General features: G+C 40.5%; 1 protein-coding gene across 1 annotated transcript in view; it reads right to left on the bottom strand.

The window, feature by feature from the left end:
- The window catches only part of OTC (ornithine transcarbamylase), an 81,399-nt gene extending 61,692 nt beyond the window's left edge, over nt 1-19,707 (bottom strand). Inside the window, exons 1-3 of the mRNA XM_058441304.1 lie at nt 19,659-19,707; nt 14,896-14,995; nt 14,725-14,805 (exon numbers count right to left, since the gene is read on the bottom strand). Coding sequence (XP_058297287.1) covers nt 14,725-14,805; nt 14,896-14,995; nt 19,659-19,707 — 230 coding nt within the window. The remainder of the gene's footprint in view (nt 1-14,724; nt 14,806-14,895; nt 14,996-19,658) is intronic.
- Between the last annotated feature and the right edge of the window lie 2,194 nt (nt 19,708-21,901).

Genomic DNA, 21,901 nt, shown 5'->3' with positions numbered 1-21,901 from the left:
GCTTGCAGTGAGCAGAGATCCCACCACTGCACTCCAGCCTGAGCGACTGAGCAAGACTCCGTCTCAAAAAAAAAAGAAAAAAAAAGTTCCTCCAAGCTACTGTGAGCTGGCTCCAGTATACCACTGTCTACTACTCCCATCCAGAAAGGAGGATTTTCTCAAGGTTTGTAGAGAAATATTGAAGCCAGATTGCTGAGGGCCTTGAAAGCCAGATTATAGAGTTGAGAATTTAATCTGTAGTCAAAGGAAGATTATTAAAGTTTTGGAGCTGGGGCAGACAAGAAGACATATGTCATAATTTGCATTGGGTTTTGAAACCATTAACCTGGGACCATTGTGTGAGAAGTACAATGTGAAGAAAATAGAGGCAAAGAGACAAAGAGGTTATTGTGTGACAAATATAAGGCCTGAACACATATTAGGGCTGTGGAAATAGAAAACAGGAGATGGATGCAAGAGAGATTTAGAAATTAGAATTCGCCTATCATGAAAATTGATTGGATGTTGAGAGAAGGGAGACAAAGAAGTTAATGAGATGCTAGGATTTCACATTTATCCTATTACTGAGAATAAAATTCCAAATAGCCAAATGTTGCTATTGGGGATATAAAGAATGTTAGTTCTCTGACATTTTGAGCTTTTAAGTATCTGTATAAACTTGAAATATTTCTTTGAAATTGCCAGTGTGCTTCCCTAGTGAAATCCAAGCACTGAGGAGGGAATCAATGTGATATAAAGGAAAGAATGATGAGAATGATGTTTGAAGATCAAATGTGACCTCTGGCTCAGTCACTCACCCATGGTGAATTTGGCTAAGTCATTTGGTACCCTCAGAGTCCTCACCCGTCCAACTAAATAAAATGAGTTATTATGGTGCTGTGGAAATTTTAACATGCTAATCAAACATGAGGTATAGTGTCTAAGAGCCCGGGCATAGATAGCTATTATCCAAAAAATACTGCAAATTTGAGACCCATACAAACAAGACAGATGGCGATTACTGCAGTGCGAAGCTCTGATTTGTTGCAGAGTGTTACTAGTTACATAAATAATTTTTATAGCTGGTTGCCTAGAATCTTTAAGATCCTAAGAAGCCACAGCATTTGCATGCAGTACACACTAGTTAAGTCTTCCGAGTTCTGTGGGATTGTTGCTGGTGAGCTATTTTCCACTGGATATGGACAAAGAAGCTTGTATCCTTGTCTGAGACCAGTAGCCACCCTGTGACAATGAGGGGAAGTAGCCTTAGAAGGAAGCTGTGGTTGGCTGAGTGGAAGAAGGAAGCAATCTTAGTCATTTAGGACATCACTGAGTTGCAAAATCAACCAGCCTCATGAGCCTCCCTACCACTTACCACTTCATTATGTGAAATAGCAAATGTCCTCATAGAAGAACAATCCCTCTGGATTGGGGTTTTCGTTACTTGCAATCAAATGCATGCTAACTAATACACAATTTGGCTTACATATTTGAAGGTTTGTTTCTTATATAACAACAGGAAAAAAAATAATGTTCTAGAAGTGGATTCTAGTTCAGAACCTATTTATTGGTTGAATAACCTTGGGGAAGTCAGTTTCCTTATTTGCAAATGGAAATCAATACTCTCTTACAATTTTTCTTTTGTTAAATGAATGTACTTGATATGTTTTATTATTTAAAAAATGCTTACATCAGTATGTATGTAATAAACTTAACATTTTTTAGCCTACAGTGCTATGAGTTGTAACACGTGTAGATTTGTATAACCACCACCACAATCAGAATACACAATGGTTGTATCACTCCAGAAAACTCCCTTTTAAATTCCTTTGTAATCACATCCTCTTCTTTTCTAATCTCTGGTATACCGATCTTCTCCTCTCTCCCTTATAGTTTTGCCTTTTCCAGAATGTGACATAATTGGAACCATACACTATGTAGTATTTTTGGACTTTCTCCTTAGCATAATGTCTTTGAGATTTACCCATGTTGTGTGTATCACTAATATGTTCCATTTTATTGTTGAGTAGTATTCCATTGTATCATTATACCACAGTTTATTTATCCATTACCCCATTAGAGGACAATTGAGTTGTTTCCTGCTTGAGGAGTTTGTAAATAGAGCTACTACAAACATTTGCATATAGGTTTTTGTGTGAACATAAGTTTTATTTATCTAGGGTAACTATCTAGGAGTAGAATAGCTGTATATCTGGCAGCTATATGTTATGTTTAACTGTTGAAGAAACTGTCACGCAGTTTTGCAGCGTTAATATACCATTTTGCAATCTCAGCAGTAATGCATGAGAGGTCCGTTTGTTTCACAACCTTTCCAGCATTTGGTATTGCAAATATTTTTCATTGTCACCCTAACAGTTATGTAGTACAAATTGTGGTTTTAATTTGCATTTCCCTAAAGGCTAATGATGTTGAGCATCTTTTTGTGTCCTTATTTGCCATCCATTTATCTTTCTTGGTAAAATATCTGTTAAATATTTTACCTACCTTTTCTTTTCTTTTGAAGATAGAGTCTTACTATGTCACCCATGCTAGAATGCAATTGAAACCACCTTTGCAAAATTAAGACTGAGACAGTGAAAGAGATCTAACTTAACCGAGTCCATCTTGCTTCTAACCTCCAAGCTGTCTTCGTTCATTCCTGGGCAGAGGCTGAACTAACTTTGGGAGAAACTTAGTTCATAGTTTATGGTTTAAACAAAGACGATAACGGCCCTTTCCTAAAGCAGACCTCCTTCCTGCTTGGGGACTAGATTGCCTTTGTAGTAGAAATTATGGTTTAGGGTCGGGCACGGTGTCTCATGCCTGTAATCCCAGCACTTTGGGAGGCCAATGTGGGCAGATCACTTAAGGTCAGGAGTTCGAGACCAGCCTGGCTAACATGGTGAAACTCTGTCTCTACTAAAGATACAAAAATTAGCCAGGTGTTGTGGCACACACCTGTAATCCCAGCTACTCAGGAGGCTGAGGCAGGAGAATCACTGGAATCCAGGAGGCAGAGGTTGCAGTGAGCTGAGTTCGCACCACTGCACTCCAGCCTGAGTGACAGAAAAAGACTTCGCCTCAAAAAAAAAAAAAAAAATATGGTTTAGGAGTTGTGCAGCTGGAGGCTACAAAATTCTGAACCTCCCTAAACTGCTCCTAAAATCAGTGCTTGGGGTATCAGTACTGCACTTGATGGATCAGCTGGCACCACCAGATCAATAAACTGGCTCATCTGATCTTGTGGCTAATGTTAGTCCTACGAAGGAAGTCTAGTCCCCAGGCAGGAAGGAGGTCGCTTTGGGAAAGGGGTGTTACCATCTTTGTTTAAACCATAAACTATAAACTAAGTTTCTCCCAAAATTAGTTCAGCCTATGCCCAGGAATGAACAAGGACAGCTTGAAGGTTAGAAGCAAGATGGATTCGGTCAAGTCAGATCTCTTTCACTGTCTGTTATAATTTTGCAAAGGCGGTTTCACAATGGTGGGATCATAGATCACTGTAACCTTGACCTCCTGGGCTCAAGCGATCCTCCAACCTCAGCCTCCCAAATAGCTAGGAGTATAGGTGTGTGCCACCACACCAAACTAAATTTTTTGGTAGGTACAGAGTCTCACTATGTTGCTCAGGCTTGTCTCACATTCCTGGTCTTGAACAGTCCTCCAGCCTTAGACTCCCAAAGCACTGGGATTACAAGAGTGAGCCACTGAGCCTGCCTGACCCCCATTCTTCTTCTTTTTTTTTTTTACTTGAATTGTTTGCTTTCTTAATGTTTCGTTTTGAATGTTCTACATATATATTCTGGATACAACACTTTTATTGGATATGTAACTTGCAAATGTGTTTTCCCAGTCTGTTGCTTGTCTTTTCAGTCTCCTGACTATGTTTTTCACAAAGCAAAATTTTTAAATTTTGATCAAGTTCAATTTACCATTTGTTTCCTTTCTCTGGATCATGCTGTTGAACTCTTTGCATAACCCAGGGTAACAAAGATTCTCTCCCTATGTCTTCTGAAAGTGTTGTAGCCTTACATTTTCCATTCAGATCTGTGATCCATTATGAGTTTTGTCTAAGGCTTGAGGTTGAGATGGAGTTTTTTTTTCCACATGTGGATGCCCAATTTCTCTTTTCTTAAGAGTCCTCTATGTCCCAGGTCATATCTAATGTGCTGAAGGACCCAAAAATCTTCACGTGTTAATATTCTAATATTCCCAGAATGTTTTATAAGCTGTAAAGCTCTGCTCTGTTGTGAGACTGTATTGTTTTGTGGCTTGGACCTGTGTGGAAACTGGCAATAAGAAATAAATTAGAATTATTATAGTAAAGGAAATCACCCATCAGCTGGCTCCTTTTTTTTCTCTCCACGTGTGTGTGTGTGTGTGTGTGTGTGTGTGTGTGTGTGTGTATGTATATATATGTATATATATGCATATATACGTATATATATGCATATATATACGTATATATGTATATATATATATATATCACCAAAAGAGCTCCTGATTTACAGATAATCTAAGAATTACTTTATTTTTTATTTTTTATGTTTTTTGTTTGTTTGTTTGTTTTTTTGAGACAGAGTCTCACTCTGTCACCCAGGCTGGAATGCAGTGGCACAACCTCGGCTCACAGCAACCTCTGCCTCCTGGGTTCAAGCGATCTGAGAGTTACTTTCTAATTAACAGATGGTAATGGTAATGGTAATGGTAGTTTGTCTAAAAATATTGATTCAGGGGTGTTTTCTTGCTACATCACCACTAGGTATTTATTCAAACAGGTGGGCCCTAGGGGAAACTGTGAAATCAGTGAAGATTATCTCTGACCCCCTCTCCATCCCTTTTCCTGCCATACCCTTTCAATTGAGGCATTTGAAGAAGGTAGACAGGGTCCCTCATAAAGGCTAAAATTCTGAACAGAGTGTGAAATGCCAATCATCAAATTCAAGTATAATCTCGCTTCTCTCTTGTCATATAGACCACATTTCCATTGAAATCATTATTCTGTTAATCATTTGCCCTGGAAGTTATTGATTTTAAGCAGAATCCAGAATTTTTCGAGCTTAGATATGGACAAAAGTCTCAAGTTTCCATACCTGGTTCTTTTTATTTTGTGATCTGGTAAATTCCTGCATAGAAGACAAGATTAGGAAATGCACAACACAATTTATGAGGTAAGAAAGGGGTAAATAAATATGGTTAATGACCCAACCTTGTGTCAGAGGCAGTTGAGATGCAAAGGGCGAGGTTCTCTTTCAAGGATGCCCTTTTATCTCTTCAAGTTCCCACACAGAATCCTAGAGCTATCTCTTCTCCCATAGGCTGATTCCAATTCCTCCCCATTGGAAGTTCAGAGGTCAAACTGCATGAAGGAGATTTGTTAGCAGACTGAAAGCTATCAGGCACTGAGCAAACAGGGAAATCACAGAGGTTCAAAGTTCACCAGTGTCTCAACAATCAGCCCTAATGCTGCCTGTGACTGCCAGACACTCCCAGGGCCTGAGTGATGGGGACCCCATGAGATCATTTTCATTGCTTTCTACTGACCAGGGCTTGGTCTAGAAGCACTGTCCCAGTAATAATTTTCATGGCAATATTCTCCCCTTGAGCACAGGAAACATGTCTTGGATGGCTTCAAAAGTCACTGCTAGGTGAATGCCTTCTCTGCCCATTTCTAGTTTTTGGTGAAGCTTGAAACCATCTTTGTAGTTGGTGCCTCTCTTCAGACCCTACTTGGGAGGTGCTCTTGACCTGCTATTGATTGCTTTATTGGACTATATCTACTAAGCAGGGGCTCTGCCCTCACCTTAAGCTAATGATTAAACACAGCCTTCTTCTCTCAAGGCTGCTCCACTGGTAACAACTCTGTGGCCTGTAAAGATGGGACCTATTTAGGATCTGGAAGATAGACCATGGGAATCTTGTCTTCAAGATTCAAGAGAAACAAGCCCTTTTTATGGGGCTTTGTTGAGTGTTCGGAGCCTAGGTCATAGGTGCTACATATTCACCATTATTGATTTATTCCTCCAGAATTTTTCAACTGGAATTCACCGTTTCTTCCAGGGAACCAAGGAATTCATGGATTTCCAGGTCACCTTCATTGTTATGCAATGTATTACCATTAAGAAGTAAGCAAACCATCTGGCAAGCAGTACTAGCAGCTCCTACTCATAGCTTTGTTGTGAGGATGAAATGTAATAATGGATAGAGAGTACTGTAGCACAGTACCTAGCTCAGTGTTCAATAAATGTCAGCTTTTGTTAACTACTACCATTGGCACATGTGGTGAGAGGCCCCATCCCTGGCTCAGTTCTTGGCTTATTCTAATCACTTTCCTAGAAATAAAAGTGTTGACGTGTCCATCTTTCTTTCATGCCCCCACCCCACCCCAGAGCTGTATTAAAAGTGAAATTCAGGCTGGGCATGGTGGCTCATGCCTGTAATCCCAGCACTTTGAGGCGGGCGGATCACGAGGTCAGGAGTTCGAGACTAGCCTGACCAACATGGTGAAACCCCGGCTCTACTAAAAATACAAAAATTAGCCAGGCATGGTGGTGGACGCCTGTAATCCCAGCTACGCATCAAGAGGCTGAGGCAGGATAATTGCTTGAACCCAGGAGGCGGAGGTTGCAGTGAGCCGAGATAGTGCCACTGCTCTCCAGCCTGGGTGACAGAGCGAGACACCGTCTCCATAAAACAAAACAAAACAAAAAAGTGAAATTTAAGAAAATAATAAATTTAAATCAAATAAAATAAAGAATAAAAAAGACAAAAAACAACAAAGAAATCACACTCTTGTCCTCTAAACTAGTGGATAATAAAAAAGAAACAGTGTTTCTCACTGAAGACCTATGATGTGTTTTCTTCTTTCTTCTTTTCTCTTCTTGCCTAAATAATGTGAAAGCCAGGAACTTTGTTCTCCCTCAGTACAACTGTCTAACATTACAAGTTTCTAATCTTTTATTGCCCTTCTGTGACCCTGTTATGCTAACCAGCCTATCCCATTTAAGATGAAAATAAGATAAAACAATAAATGATTGTTAAGTACTTCAAAAATACAAAAGACTCTATAAATGCCAAGAGTGATTATTGCCTTCCGGTGTAATGAATATGTATAATAAAAATGGATCATAAAATCCCTTCACTACCATGGCCACTACTCTTTTTGCCAGTTAAAATTTACAATTACAGTCTGTTTATTCAAAGCAACAGGGGACATGGAAACAACTCAGTCATTTTCTAAAGTAGGTTCCCCCAATCACTTGAACACAGAATGACTCTAGAGACATCAGTGATACATTTTTCAAAATCCATATGAAAATAACACATCAAGATCATCTTCAGTTTCTAATAATGTCACTGAAACCTCCCCGCCCCCATACTCTTTTTCTCCAATGCATATCTTGTTCACATATCATCTTCTGTATGTATTGGTTAGTTTATATTACTACGAGGTTTTTTTTCTTATGTGCATCACGGCAATAGGACACTAGACAGAGAGAATAAATAATCCAGATAATTTGGGGTTAGGAAGGGAGCAAAACAATATGAACAATTTCACAGACATAACACTGAGTGAAAAAACTAGATATAAAAAATAAAGTGTGTTTTTCATTTACAGAAAATTCAGAAACTGGCTGTGCGCAGTGGTTCACACCTGTAGTCCTAACACTTTGGGAGGCCGAGGCGGGCGGATCACTTGAGGTCAGGAGTTCAAAACCTGCCTGGCCAACATGGTAAAACCCCGTCTCTACTAAAAATACAAAAAATTAGTGGGGCATGGTGGCAGGCGCCTGTAATCCCAGCTACTCAGAAGGCTGAGGCAGGAAAATTGCTTGAATCCGGGAGGCAGAGGTTGCAGTGAGTCGAGATCGTGCCACTGTACTCTAGCTTGGGTGACAGAGCAGGACACTGTCTCAAAAAAGAAAAAAAAAAATCAGAAACTGACAAAACCAATCTATGGTGATAAGAAGATACAAGAGTGGTTAGATTTATAATGGAATGTTCATTAAGAGGGCACAAAGGAGGCCTTACTTTTACTTTAAATATAACTTTGATTCTTATTTGTTTCATAACGTTTTATATATGTTATTATGCTACCAAAAAATTAAATACTATGGGGGGGGGGGAATAAGCATTTTTGCCTTCTATCTAATTTTAAAAAGAATATCCTGGTTTATAATTTCTCTTGTTTAAAAAGAAACATGCTTGATCTTGATCTTGTTTGCAAAAAAAAAAAAAAGAAGAAGAAGAAAAAAAGAAACAAAAAAAAACAAGGAAGGGGGCAAAGTGTGAATGTATTCTTTAGTTTAGAAGAAACTATTTGATCAACTTAAACTTAAAGCTATTTGCTAATATTCCCATTATAATTTCAAGTGGAAAAGCATTTTAAACCTGCCAGATGTAACTGCCATTCCTGGAAACCCACTTATTTCTTTGGGTCTGGGGAAGCTTGGGGACTTTAGTAGAATTCTACAAGTAATTAAGATGTGTGGAGGGATGCAAAAAGTGGGGTTTTCATTGGAGGGTCCGAACATATTCTCGACCTAGGATTCAGGGTTATTTTCAACCAAATTCATATAATAGTGTTTCACAATTTTGAAATTTACCACAATTTTCAACACATTCTGTGCTATTTTCTTCTTTTTCATCCCAACACTGCCCTTTGATTTGACAAAGTGATGCTGGCACCTGACACTATTCCTTAACTTTATTAAGTGAGTATAATTAAAAGTTATTTGCGTTCAATTATTTGCTTATCTGCTTTTTTGATTGTGCTTTCTCTTTTCATCAATACCAATTTTAGCTTCATTTAATCAAACTGGTGAAATAATTAGATAGATAAGAAATTTAAAGTAAAACTGATGCATCAACCTTGATAAGACCCTAAGGTCTCCTAGAATATCAACTTCCTTTATCACCATTCTCCCTAAGGTTCACCTTGATTTTTATATGCATTTTAACTTTTGTGGGCTGGGGTGGAGTGGTTACTGAGGGGTCCATTAAAATAAACATAAAACGTTAAAGGGTAAGTAAGGTAAAAATGCTTTAATATCAACTATTATAGGGGAATTCTATAAATACGTAGAATCTGACATATGTAAAAGTTTCATATTCAGTAAGAAACTGGGTCAAAATGATCATTAAAAACTACCCATTAGTAGGAGGAGGGAGAGGAGCAAAAAAAAAAAATAACTATTGGGTACTAGGCTTAGTACCTAGGTGGTGAAATAATTTGTAAAACAAACCCCTGTGACAGGAGTTTACCCATATAACAAACCTGAACATGTACCTCCGAACCTAAAATAAACGTTAAAAAAAAAGCTACCACTTAGATAAAGGCAACGATCTTGGACTATGTATGCATTTATTAAACTCCTCATGTAAGCATAGTACCTTCTTATTAGATTTGTGAGAGGTCTAAGATGATAGAGCATTAGACATAAATGGATTAGATACAGACGGACCCTGAATATCTTAGTTTAACTCTCTCCTCCAGAGGACCAGAAAGGTACAGTGATTTCCTTAAGATTAGCTAAAGGTGGGAGAAACAGAAAGAAAGCAAGTGTTGAAGTGAGAAATAGAAAACAACTTCCGGACTCCTAATGAAAGCACTTTCTACTACTAATTCAGAGAAAATAAGTTTTCATTGCCTGGCATCCGAACCTGCCCTCAAACTAGTTCCCATTGTGTGAGTCTTAGTGTAAAGTATTACTCCCATTCTCCACCCGCTGCTAAGCCAGGTCATGGGCACATGATCCAGTCTGGAATGCTCCCCACCTGGGGCTTTGGATCTTGAAGGACTAAAGTAAAAGAGGCAGTGAGATGAGATTTACCAACTAATAATGCTGACTGTGTCCCGTGGCTAGCAAGGCCTTGCCATGGTGTTTAGGTCCAGTAGTGGTTGTGGACTACAGCAAAGTCAGCAGCAACATCCTAACCCAATTTCCTGCTGCCTCTCTTCCCTAGTTTCTCACCTTTGCCCAAGCATTTCTCTCTAGACTTTCCATAAACTCTACGTGTTCCCTGATGGTTTTTTGCCTTCTACCTAATTTTTCAAAGAATATCCTGGTTTATAATTTCTCTTGTTTAAAAATAAACATGCTTGATCTTGCTTGCAAAAAACAAACAAAAAAAGGAAGGGGGCAAAGTGTGGATGTGTTATTTATTTAGAAGAAACAATTTGATCAACTTAAAGTGACCCCACTAAATCATTTTTATTTCTCAAGAACTCTGACTGATTCAGAAACCGGTGTCACAAAATAAGCCACAGGTAACTGACTCTCAGGGAAAATTAAAAATCAGGACTTGTTGACTGACAGTAAACTGAACCTTAGAAACACAGCTGCAAAACTTAAACAGTTGCCTATGGTCACCTGGAATGCCCATTGAGAGTATGATTCAAGAATAGTATAAAGGGCATGAGGAGTTCAATGACAGCTGATGAGGTGGCTATTTCTTATAACAAATAGCTTAATGGTGAAAAAAGTCATTTGCCTCAGCAGATCTGAGGTGGTCAAAGATAAATTCAGACTTTGGTTTGATCCTGCGTGCCGATCAATTACAATGTCAGTAGTACTCACAGCCCTGACAGGTTTCTTAGGTGCATATTGTGGTATTATCTGAGTTAGATTGAAAGCTGGAAAATTGACATGGAAATACATGAGAGGATTTAGAAGACCCCATGAATGCTGAACCCTTAATTCTCATTAAATCTCTTTGCCAGCTTCAGAAATCTCTCTTGCTTTGTCTGATGAAACTGTTCTTCCCTTGATTGAAGAAGCTTTTTTTTTTTAACCTGAGGGAGTTACTTGCAAGAGAAAGCCAGTTCTCATCATCCTCCTGTCTTCTCTATCATTTCCCAAGATTGTCAGATTTCAGCATGACCCTTGGAGGATGGTAGCAATAACAAAGTCAAAAGCCAGACAAGGCCAAAGAGCTTCCAGATTTCTAGTTTATAATGGAAAAAATTCAGGGAATTGTGTATGGGAATAGAGTGTAAGGATGATTGATGAAGGTTGAGAAATGTAATTATAGATTGGTCTGGATCCAACAATTCAAGATTCATTGTAGGTTGAGCATCTGTACTGAATCCAAGGGGTGAATACGGCAAATGCTCCCAGTGAATAAACCTTCAAGCAATGCCTCTCACTGCATTTTACGTGGAGGGACAGAAGACCGGAGGCATAGACCTATACCAAATCATGATCAGGGGTTAATGGTTTGGCCAGATATTTAGGGACATGGAAGGAACAAGATTAGAGACTGGAGGCAAGGAAATTTGGAGAAAAATGTAGATGGACTTTTCAGAGAGTGAGAGTATTTGTTGTCCCTTGTGAACACATACCAGAAGGCACACAGTGCAGAGGAGTCTGTTATGTGTATCTCATCTTTTACTCTGTTAAAAAATGTTACATTGCATTTTAAGGATATAAATATAAATGTTTCCTACATAAATAGCAGCCAAGAAAAACACAACAGTATATTGAGAGACATGCATCTTCAATGAAAGTTAGGTATCAACAAACCAAGAGGTTTCTACCAGGAAAATGTTGACTAAGGCATGCTATTTGGTGGGCCTGTATATGTTTTTTTGACGGCCCAGCATTTGAACTCACAACTGGATTTGGTGATCTTAATGCTGCTCTCTCATACAAAGATCTGGAGAGATAAAGGGGCTTTCCAAAGATCAGGAAATGGAGGAAGGAAGGAAATGAGGGAGAAAAGATAGAGAAGAGAACTGGAAAGAAAAACACAGATCTCTGTACTCTTGTCTGCTAGTTTCCTGTTGCAGATTAATAAAGATTTAGGAGGTCATTGTTAGTGGAGACTTATCTTTTTTTAGAGGAGAGAGAACTACCTTGTTTCTGAGCTGTTTCTTAATATCTACAAATCTCTAATTGTGTGAGTCTTGAAAAAAAGCAGAAGCGCAGTTCCTACCAGGGAGGGCAAAGGCAAGCAATATTCTTTCTTCCCACCCCTTGGCAAAGAGGGTGCGGGCAGGTGAACTAGCCTCAGCCAATTGAATGCTCCCACCTAGGACTTTGCTCTGGAGACTGTGACTGAAAAATAAAGGGACAATAAAATTAAAAGTATGGTGAAAGCGGTACCTGCATCCAGCAGTGGTGTCCTACCCAGATTGCTCCTGCTGGGTTGCTTTTCTTGATCTCTCTCTTTTTTTTATTTTTATTTTTTTATTTTTGAGCTTCATTTCCCACTGATTGTGTGCACCAGCTGACAGCCTCAAATACTAGATATCTATGTATGAAAGCTGATTTGAAAGCTCGTTTGCATGGCTACATCAATGAGCTCTCATATCTTCTAGCTTCTGGTTGGGTTTGAATGAAATCCCAGCAGGAGAATGGAGGGAGGGAGTAGAGTAAAGTCAGAATTTTTATTCTCCCCTTTCTGTAAGGATGTCTTGGGTTGGCTTGCTCCTTAATAGAAATTCACTGTTTCTCTCAAGGTATACTACTCTACACAACTCTCTTTCCCTCCAAGTTCTAATAAACTCTCCATCCGTTTCTCTCTTTGGGCCAAAGAATAGTAACAACTCTAATGCTGTTATCCCTGGATCTTCTGCACTATGCCTCGTGGTTGCCCTACTCTCCTTCTAACCCCTCAAAATTAGTTCCTTTATAAATAAATCCTTCTCAAATTATCCTAACAAGAGGGTGTAATCTGTTAGTTGGAAACCTCATTGATATGCCTTCAAGGACATTTCTTTTCTGGTTAACTTTGTGTCAAAGAAACCCAACAGACTTAACACTCTAAAAGGGGGTTAAAGAAGGAAAAAAATAACTCAGAGTTGGGATCAAAGGTGAAATTTTTAGTGAATGGTAGTAAATGAGACTGAATGTTTTCAAGGGACCCTGTTAGGAAAAAGTCGCCCACAGAAAGGCATAGATAAAAATGGCTCAAAATACACTCAGAATTTTCAAGCCTGATTCCCAATCACAAAGGGCAGTGACTAACAGCTGATGTAAAAGGGAGCTTCTGTTCACAGATATACAATTGCTGAACAGTTGGGCCATTCATTTTTAAGTGTCTGACAGTCAGTGAGTCCTCCCTTTCTCCCTCCCTCCCAATTCCTATAGTGCTTAGCACAAAGTAAAATGCACATAGGTTTTTCCAGATGTCTCCTCCTCAATTTTCTTTTCTGTCAGACACAGCTGCACCATATTTGCAATAATGCAGCATGAAAAAGCTATTAATCTGGCTCCATCTAGATGCACCATGTCTAACTGCAGGGCTGCCTGCAGCTTAATTATAGGAGTGGGTAGGAAGTAATGAAATTTTAAAAACACAGACCATGAAACACAAATAATAGAAATTAAAACTCTGGGAGAAAATAAGTAATAAGTAAAGAGCTTGCTGAAAACCAGGCACTGCAGGTTTTGTACACATCATATCATTTAAACCACACAACAATCTGCAAATTAGGAGGTGTTATCCTGATTTACCAGATGAATAATCACAGAGAGTAAGCAGCTTGCCCAGATTACTAAAGTAGTAAGTGATAAAGCCTATAGTCAAAACCGTGCTATCCCAAGCCTATTCAGCCTATTCTCTAAACTGGGGTGCATGTCCCCTAGGGCAGCAGCCCCCAGCCTTTTTGGCACCAGGGATCAGTTTCCTGGAATACAATTTTTCCATGGACCAGAGGGTGGGGAATGTTGGGAGGATGGGGATGGTTTTGGGATGAAGCGGTTCCACCTCAGATCATCAAGCATTAGTTAGAGTCTCATAAGGAACAGGCAACCTAGATCCCTCACATGCACAGTTCACTATGGGGTTTGTGCTCCTATGAGAATCTAATGCCTTCATTCATCTGACAGGAGGTGAAGCTCAGGCGGTAATGCTCTACCGCTGCTCACCTCCTGCTGTGTGGCTCAGTTCCTAAGAGGCCATGGACTAGACCGGCAGAGGTCTGCAGCCCCGGGGGTTGGGGACCCCTGCCCTAGGGAATGCTCAAGACAATCCATCTTGGTGGAACAAAACAAATAATATAACTTTTAATTATGTTTGTTTATCACACCCTTTAAAATCTTTTGTTTTTTTGTGTATGATTTACAATATACACGATATAGTAGTACAGTAGCACATGCATACAAATATATAAATACACATGTATTGCTTCTGCTGAGTAATCTTCCCTGATCTCTTGCTTTTTTTCTCAGCCTCATTCCTCAATCTTCTGACTTGAGTCTGTGCACCAGCTGATCGTCTCTAGTGCTAGATATCTACCCAGGAAAGCTGATTTGCATGGGCTACATTAATGAGCTCTCATGTCTTCTGGCTTTTGGTTGATTATAAATGAAGATGTGTAAGCTAAAAGGTCTGAAGTCTACTGTTCTGTGCTCTTTCAAGAAGCAGTAGAGTGTAGTTATTAGGAACATAGATTCTGGAACCAGGCTTCCTGTGTTCAAATCCCAGCCCCTACCATGTTTTCACTGAGAGACCATGGGCAACGTAACTTCTCTGCATGCCAGTTTTCTCTTCTGTAATATGGGAATTTAAAGAGTTAATACATAGAGTGCTTAGAACAGTATCTGGCAGTAATAAGAGATATTAACCTAAGCCATTATCATCACAGTACATGGTCCTTCAAAGTAGTCATTCAGCACATTACCTATTCATACAACTACTGTCACAGATACCTCAAAATTCTTCTTTTGAAACTCTACCCTGAGGAAGGAAAGTGCAAAATTTCTTCTCTGGCATAATAAAATGTGCAATAGACTGTACCTGCCTTCTGTTTCTTGTTCATGAATAAAACTCCCTGGCTTTGGACCTATGAGTCCTCGAATCATATATCCTAGAACTGCACTAAAAAAGTTTAGAAATCAAAGTAATTAGAATCTGTTTTGTAAATTTATATGTTTATGGGATTTCCCAGTGGAGTTTGTAGAGACATACCTGTTTATCTGATTCCACATAGAGAAATAAACAGCGATGGCAGCTGCATTGTAATGTAACTCAAAATTGCAAGCCTTGGACTTTGGAGTTTTGTTGAATGCTGTCGAGAAAGAAACAAATACAGCTAGGAAGCATAATCCATCAAACGTCTTCCTTGTTCATACATACCTCTATTTCTAGTTGACATACAATGCTCCAGAAATGAATAACAACTTGAATTAATAGAGAATTAATAGAGGAAATTGCTAAGACTTGTGCATGTTGTCAGATGTGTCATGACTTCTGTGTATCAACATGATTTCCTAAGGAGCAGAGGAATATTTGGCTGTGTATGAAGGGGACACCAAAAGCATGCATGACTGTTGAGAGACATAAAATTATACCTGCCTTCTCCAACATGAGGGAGGTGGCTCCACAGGCTTAAATCATCTGACTGCAGGGATTGTGGCAGAGGTGTTTACTACTCACTGAATGTCCACTGGCTCTCCCACATTTCCCAGCCTCTCTGCAGTGCACAGAGGCACTTGGTACTAAATCCAGCCAATGGGTTGTGAGAAGGAGAAACATGTTACTTGTGGCCTGAAACATTTCAGTTTATTTCTTTTTTTTTTTTTTTTTTTTTGAGACAGAGTTTTCTCCTTGTTGTCCAGGCTGGAGTGCAGTGGTGCGATCTCGGCTCACTGCAACCTCCGCCTCCTGAGTTCAAGTGACTCTCCTGCCTCAGCCTCCCGAGTAGCTGGGATTACAGGCACCCACCACCACACCTGGCTAATTTTTTGTATTTTTAGTAGAGACAGGGTTTCACCATGTTGGTCAGGCTGGTCTTGAACTCCTGACCTCTAGTGATCCACCCGCCTCAGCCTCCCAAAAAAGTTCTGGGATTACAGGCATGAGCCACCACACCCAGCCTGAAACATTTCATTTCTAACTTCCTCTCTCTCTTGCCCTGCTACAGCAACCAAAGAGGTCATGTGTTGTACATGGTGTTGCTACAAGGTAGTTGAACTTCCATATGTAGCCTGAGCCCCTCCTTGAGCAGGTGGAGCAGATCCTCCAACTGACCCACACTGGAAATGTAGCATTAGTGAGAAAGAAACTTCTTTGTGTTAAGCCACTGAGATTTGGGTGTTGTTTGAGCTGCAGCATAGCATGGGTTATGCTGAGTAATACAGTGAGCTGCCTTTGCTTTATTAATAGCTAACACTGTTGAGGTGCTCTATCGGGGGACAGGCCCCAATAATCACGTAGGTTCTTTTCTATTTTCCTAAGCGTCGGCTGGCTTGAGAAATAAAGGGACAGAGTACAAAAGAGAGAAATTTTGAAGCTGGGCGTCCGGGGGAGACATCACACGTTGGTGGGATCCGTGATGCCCCACAAGCCACAAAAAACAGCAAGTTTTTATTAGGGATTTTCAAAAGGGGAGGGAGTGTGCGAATAGGTGTGGGTGACAGACATCAAGTACTTAACAGGGTCATAGAATATCACAAGGCAGGAGGAGGCAGGGCGAGATCACAGGACCACAGGACTGAGGCGAAATTAAAATTGCTAATGAAGTTTCCGGCACCATTGTCATTGATGACATCTTATCAGGAGACAGAGTTTTGAGATCAACCGGTCTGACCAAAATTTATTAGGCGGGAATTTCCTCTTCCTAATAAGCCTGGGAGCGCTATGAGAGACTGGAGTTTATTTCACCTCTGCAATCTCGACCACAAGTGACAGGTACGCCCCGGGGGGGGCCAGTTCAGAGACCTACCCCTAGGTGCGCATTCTCTTTCTCAGGGACGTTCCATGCTGAGAAAAAGAATTCAGCGATATTTCTCCCATTTGCTTTTGAAAGAAGAGAAATATGGCTCTGTTCTGCCCGGCTCACTGGAGGTCAGAGTTGAAGGTTATCTCTCTTATTCCCTGAACAATTGCTGTTATCCTGTTCTTTTTTCAGGGTGCCCACATTTCATACTGCTCAAACACACATGCTGTACAATTTTTTTAGTTAACGCAATTATTACAGGGTCCTGGAACGATATATATCCTCCTCAACCGACAGGATTAAGAGATTAAAGTAAAGACAGGCGTAGGAAATCACAAGAGTATTGATTGGGGAAGTGATAAGTGTCCACGAAATCTTCACAATTTATGTTTAGTGACTGCAGTAAAGACAGGCATAAGAAATTACAAAAGTATTAATTTGGGGAACTAATAAATGCCCGTAAAATCTTCACAATCCACGTTGTTCTGCCATGGCTTTAGCCAGTCCCTCCGTTTGGGGTCCCTGACTTCCCGCAACAGTGCTCCACTATTCCAGGCACCAAGCTATAAGTTTTGCATGCATTACCTAATATTTCACAACCACCTTCTGAGATAGACTATAGTATTATGTTATATTATATATATATATATATATATATATATAAAATCTAGGGCTACAGCATATCTATATATACACATCATATATATCAGTGGTCCACAACATTTTTGACACCAGAGACCAGTTTTGTGGAAGACAAGTTTTCCACTGACAGGGGATGGGGGGTGAGGGGAGGGGTGGGGATGTTTTTGGGATGATTCAAGCACATTACATTCATTGTGCACTTTATTTCTATTATTATTACATTGTAATATATAACGAAATATACAAATTTATGTTGGTATACATTATGTTATATACAAATATACAACATACTGTAGAATCAGTGGGAGCCCTGAACTTGTTTTCCTGCAACTAGAGGGTTCCCATCTGGGGGTGATGGGAAACAATGACAGATCATCAGGCATTAGATTATCACAAAGAGCACACAATCTAGATCCCTCCCATGTGCACTGCACAACAGGGTTCACACTCCTATAAGAATCTAATGCCACCACTGATCTGACAGGGGGTGGAGCTTGGGTGGTGGGGAGTGGCTGTATATACAGATGAAGTTTCACTTGCTCTGCAGCCCTGTTCCTAACAGGCCATGAACCAGTACTATATATAGCTCTGGATCATATATATGAATAGTAGAGATGGTCAGGCACAGTGGCTCATACCTGTAATCCCAGCAGTTTGGGAGGCTGAGGTAGGCGGATTGCTTGAGCTCAGAAGTTCAAGACCAGCCTGGGCAATGTGGCAAAACCCCATCTCTACAAAAAATACAAAAATTATCTGGGTGTGGTGGTGTGTACCTGTGGTCCCAGCTATTTGGGAGGCTGAGATGGGAGGACTGGTTGAGCCCAGGAGGCAGAGGTTGCAGTGAGCTGAGATTGCGCCACTGCACTTCAGCCTGGGTGACAGAGTGAGACCCTGCCTCAAAAAAAATAGTATATAGGACAGGCGTGGTGGCTCACGCCTGTAATCCCAGCACTTTGGGAGGCCGAGGTGGGCAGATCACCTGAGGTCAGGAGCTCTAGACCAGCCTGACCAATATTGTGAAACTCTGTCTCTAAAAAAAAAAAAATTAGCTGGGTGTAGTGGCAGGTGCCTGTAATCCCAGCTACTCAGGAGGCTGAGGCAGGAGAATTGCTTGAACCCGGGAGGTGTTGCAGTGAGCCGAGATCGTGTCCCTGCACTCCAGCCTGGGCAACAGAGGGAAACTCTGTCTCAAAAAAAATAGTATATAGATAACATTTATATCTTGTTATGCTAGAAATGTATCTCCTCCTAGCTAAGGCCAGCCCCTCTATATGGGGTCAGGATGACACCTCCTCCTGCCTTAAATTATTATTTTTATAGGTTTATTGACCCTCAGCCTCTGCGTATTTGAGAACTTGCTATTTATTAATTCTGCCATTCAACAGATATTTATTGTGTAGCTATTATGGGCCAGGTGCTAGTCTGGCACTGGAGTACAACAACAATGGACAAACCTCCCTGCCCTCATAGAACTTGCATTTTAGTAAGCTATGTGCCAGACATAGCGCTATGTTCTGGCCAAAGAGAGGTAGTTCTTGCAATGCAGGAAATGAAAGAACTCAGTGTAGTGGAAAGACAGCCACAAAATCACATCACACTGTATAACAAGTGCTGTGATGAGGCATGTGAATGTCCTTGATGCATGAAGGGGTCATGTGGCCTCATTGCAAATTTGGAGAGGGCTCCCAAGAAAACACAACACAGCCTCAGAATCGAATGATGATGAAGCAGAGATTGCTAGGGGGCTCTTTGGAGGAGGCAAGAGCATCCTTGAAGACATGTGTGCATTGCTGCATGGACTTGTAGGGGACCCTCAAGGGTCCACACAGAGTTTCATACTGTAGAGCTCATGTGAATTTGCAGTACAAATGTGGCTCTGGAACTGATGGTTCAATCCTGCATCTACCACTTGATAAATATGGGAACTTGCAAAATTATGTGATCTCAACCTCAGATTCTTCTTCCCAAAAATGAGACTGAAGTTAGTACTTCATTTAGGGTTCCTGTGAAGATTTGATGAGATCAACTATAGTGTGCTAGTTTTCTCTTGCTGTTGTCACAAATTACCATCAACTTGGTGGTAACCTTGATGGTCACCCAGCTAATTTTTTTTTTTTTTTTTTTAGAGACGGAGTTTCACAATATTGGTCAGGCTGGTCTAGAGCTCCTGACCTCAGGATACCTTGGTGGTACAATACCCATTTATTATCGTACACTATTGTAGTTCTGAAGTGTGAAATGAGTCTCACTGGACTAAAATCAAGGTGTCAGTAGAGTTGCATTCCCTTCTGGAGACTCTTCAGGAGCATCCACTTCCTTGCCTTTCCTGGCTTTCAGAGGCTGCTTGCATTCCTCCACTCATGGCCCTTACCTTCATCTTCACAGCCAGTGCTGTTGTATCTCTCTGACCACTCCTGCATCTTCACATCCTTTTGTGACCACAGCCTGGAAAGGCTCTTCACTTTTAAGATTTCATAGGATTTAATTGGGCTTACCTGGTTAATCTAGAATAATTTCTCCATCTCAAAGTCCTGAACCCAGCATCTCACAACTGCAAAGTCCCTTTTGCCATGTAAAACAATAGACTCACAGATGCTGGAGATGATGGCATGGGCATCTTTGGGGAGCCATTATTCTACCTATCATACATTATATTGATTAGTACAATGCCTGGATTATAGTATGTGCTTAATATTTTCTAGTTGTTATGGTATTACCAATGTTATTATTCCAACTGATTCAAGTGTATGAGAAGGAAATGCCAAATCTTCTGGTGCCAATACTACCTTACCTTACCCATTATTCCCTCACTCTCCTGGATCTGCATTCTCTCCCCATCTATTGTTAGACCCTTCAGCATTCTCAAGTCTCTCCAAGCTTGACAAAGTCCTCCATCTATCTCACCTCTCTAGCCAAATGCTGTCTCCCTGCCCCTCCTATTCTGTCTCTACCCACTATCTCCAAAGGTTTCACCCTCACATCTATCCCTCAGCTTCTCCCACTCTCTAACGATGGAAGTATCGTTTCTTCTTCCATCACTCCATCAAACATCTCTTTTCAACACTGATAATGATAGCTGCATTGCTAAATTCAATGGGCATTTTAGTTTTCACCTTACTGAATTTCTCCACATTCTGAGATCCAATTGATCACACCCTCCTTGTTGAAACGCTGTTCCATAGGCTCTCCCTTTCTGGTCATTATCTCTTTTTCAGCTTCTTTTGCTGGACCATTACATTTTGGCATTCTTCACCACCTATCCTTGCCTCTTTTTTTTTCTTCTCATTCTGTTATCAGTGGAAGGTGTCCAGGTTCTTGGTGTTTTAAACAAAGAATTGGACAAAACACACAAACAAAGCAAGGAAAGAATGAAGCAACAAAGGAGAGATGTATTGAAAACGAAAGTACAGGGTGGGAGCAGGCCCTAGCACAGGGGCTCAAGAGCCCCTTTACAGAATTTTCTGGGGTTTTATTACCCTCTAGAGGTTTCCCATTGGTTACTTGGTGCCATTCCCAAGTAACCATTGGTACATTTCCCATTGGTTACTATGTAAATGAAGTAGTGGCCTTGCAACCAATCAGAGGCTGAAGTGTAGTTACAAAGGTTACACCCTATTCAAGCATCTGATTGGTTGTGGAAAGAACCAATCAGAGGCTAAAGTTAAGTTACAAAGTTACACTCTTATGCAAATGTCTGATTGGTTGCAAAAATCAACTAATCAGAGATACTTTCAATTTTCCGTCTGCCACGCAGAAAAAGGGGGTGGAGGTTGCAAAGGGAGTAGCCTCTGGTTCTTTTGTTACTTAGGTGTGGAAAGTTGGGGTTTTCCTTTTGATTTAGTTCTAGGAAGTCAGCATGAATTGGCCTTAGGTTTCCTGCTTCCCGACCCTATTCTACTGCCTCAATTCTACAGTCCCTTTCCAGTGTTGCAAGTATCTCAAGCCTGCTTTCACTACATAGACCCAGTCATTCTTCAAATATGTGCCTCCTATTGGGGCTTCTGCTCACCAATTACCTGCTCAGCACCTCCAATTTGATGTCTTAGTGTGTTCAAGGATGAACTCATTACGCTCTTCTTGCCCCACTTACCTAACTCCAATGTCGCCAGCTCTTTCGTCAGTGCTCCCCATCTCAGTAAATGGTGCCCCACTCCTGCTATTTGCTTATGCTGGAAACTTTGGAGTAGGGCTGCATCAATATCTTCTGGGATGCTTAGTACCAAAATGTGCCTTACTGTATTTTGAAATAAAAACAAATGACTGTATATCAAAAAGGAAATCTTTAAAAATTCTCATTTGCCCATAGTAACAATTATGATGCTCTAAAAATGAATATCAAATCCTTTTCGAAATAATTTAGGGCCCTATCTTTGCTGTTGCTCTAAGAACTATTTGGTAGTCCAGCACTGTCTAGGAGTCAATAGTCAGAAACCATTTCCTGTTGATTCTACGACCTAAAATATTTTCAAATCTGCCTGCTTCTCTCTGGCACCAACGAACTGTACTCCAAGCCATCCTGACCACATGTCTGAAATTCTGCAATAGCCTCTGAACCCTTCTCACTGCTCCAGTTTATTCTCTACAAAGCATCTAGACCAGGCAGAATGATTTCAG

The sequence above is a fragment of the Hylobates moloch genome, unplaced genomic scaffold, assembly GCF_009828535.3.
Source record: "Hylobates moloch isolate HMO894 unplaced genomic scaffold, HMol_V3 SCAFFOLD_7, whole genome shotgun sequence".
NCBI classification, from domain to species: Eukaryota; Metazoa; Chordata; class Mammalia; order Primates; family Hylobatidae; genus Hylobates; species Hylobates moloch.
Note: the sequence above shows the minus strand (reverse complement) of the source record. Positions and strands in the feature narration are given on the sequence as shown.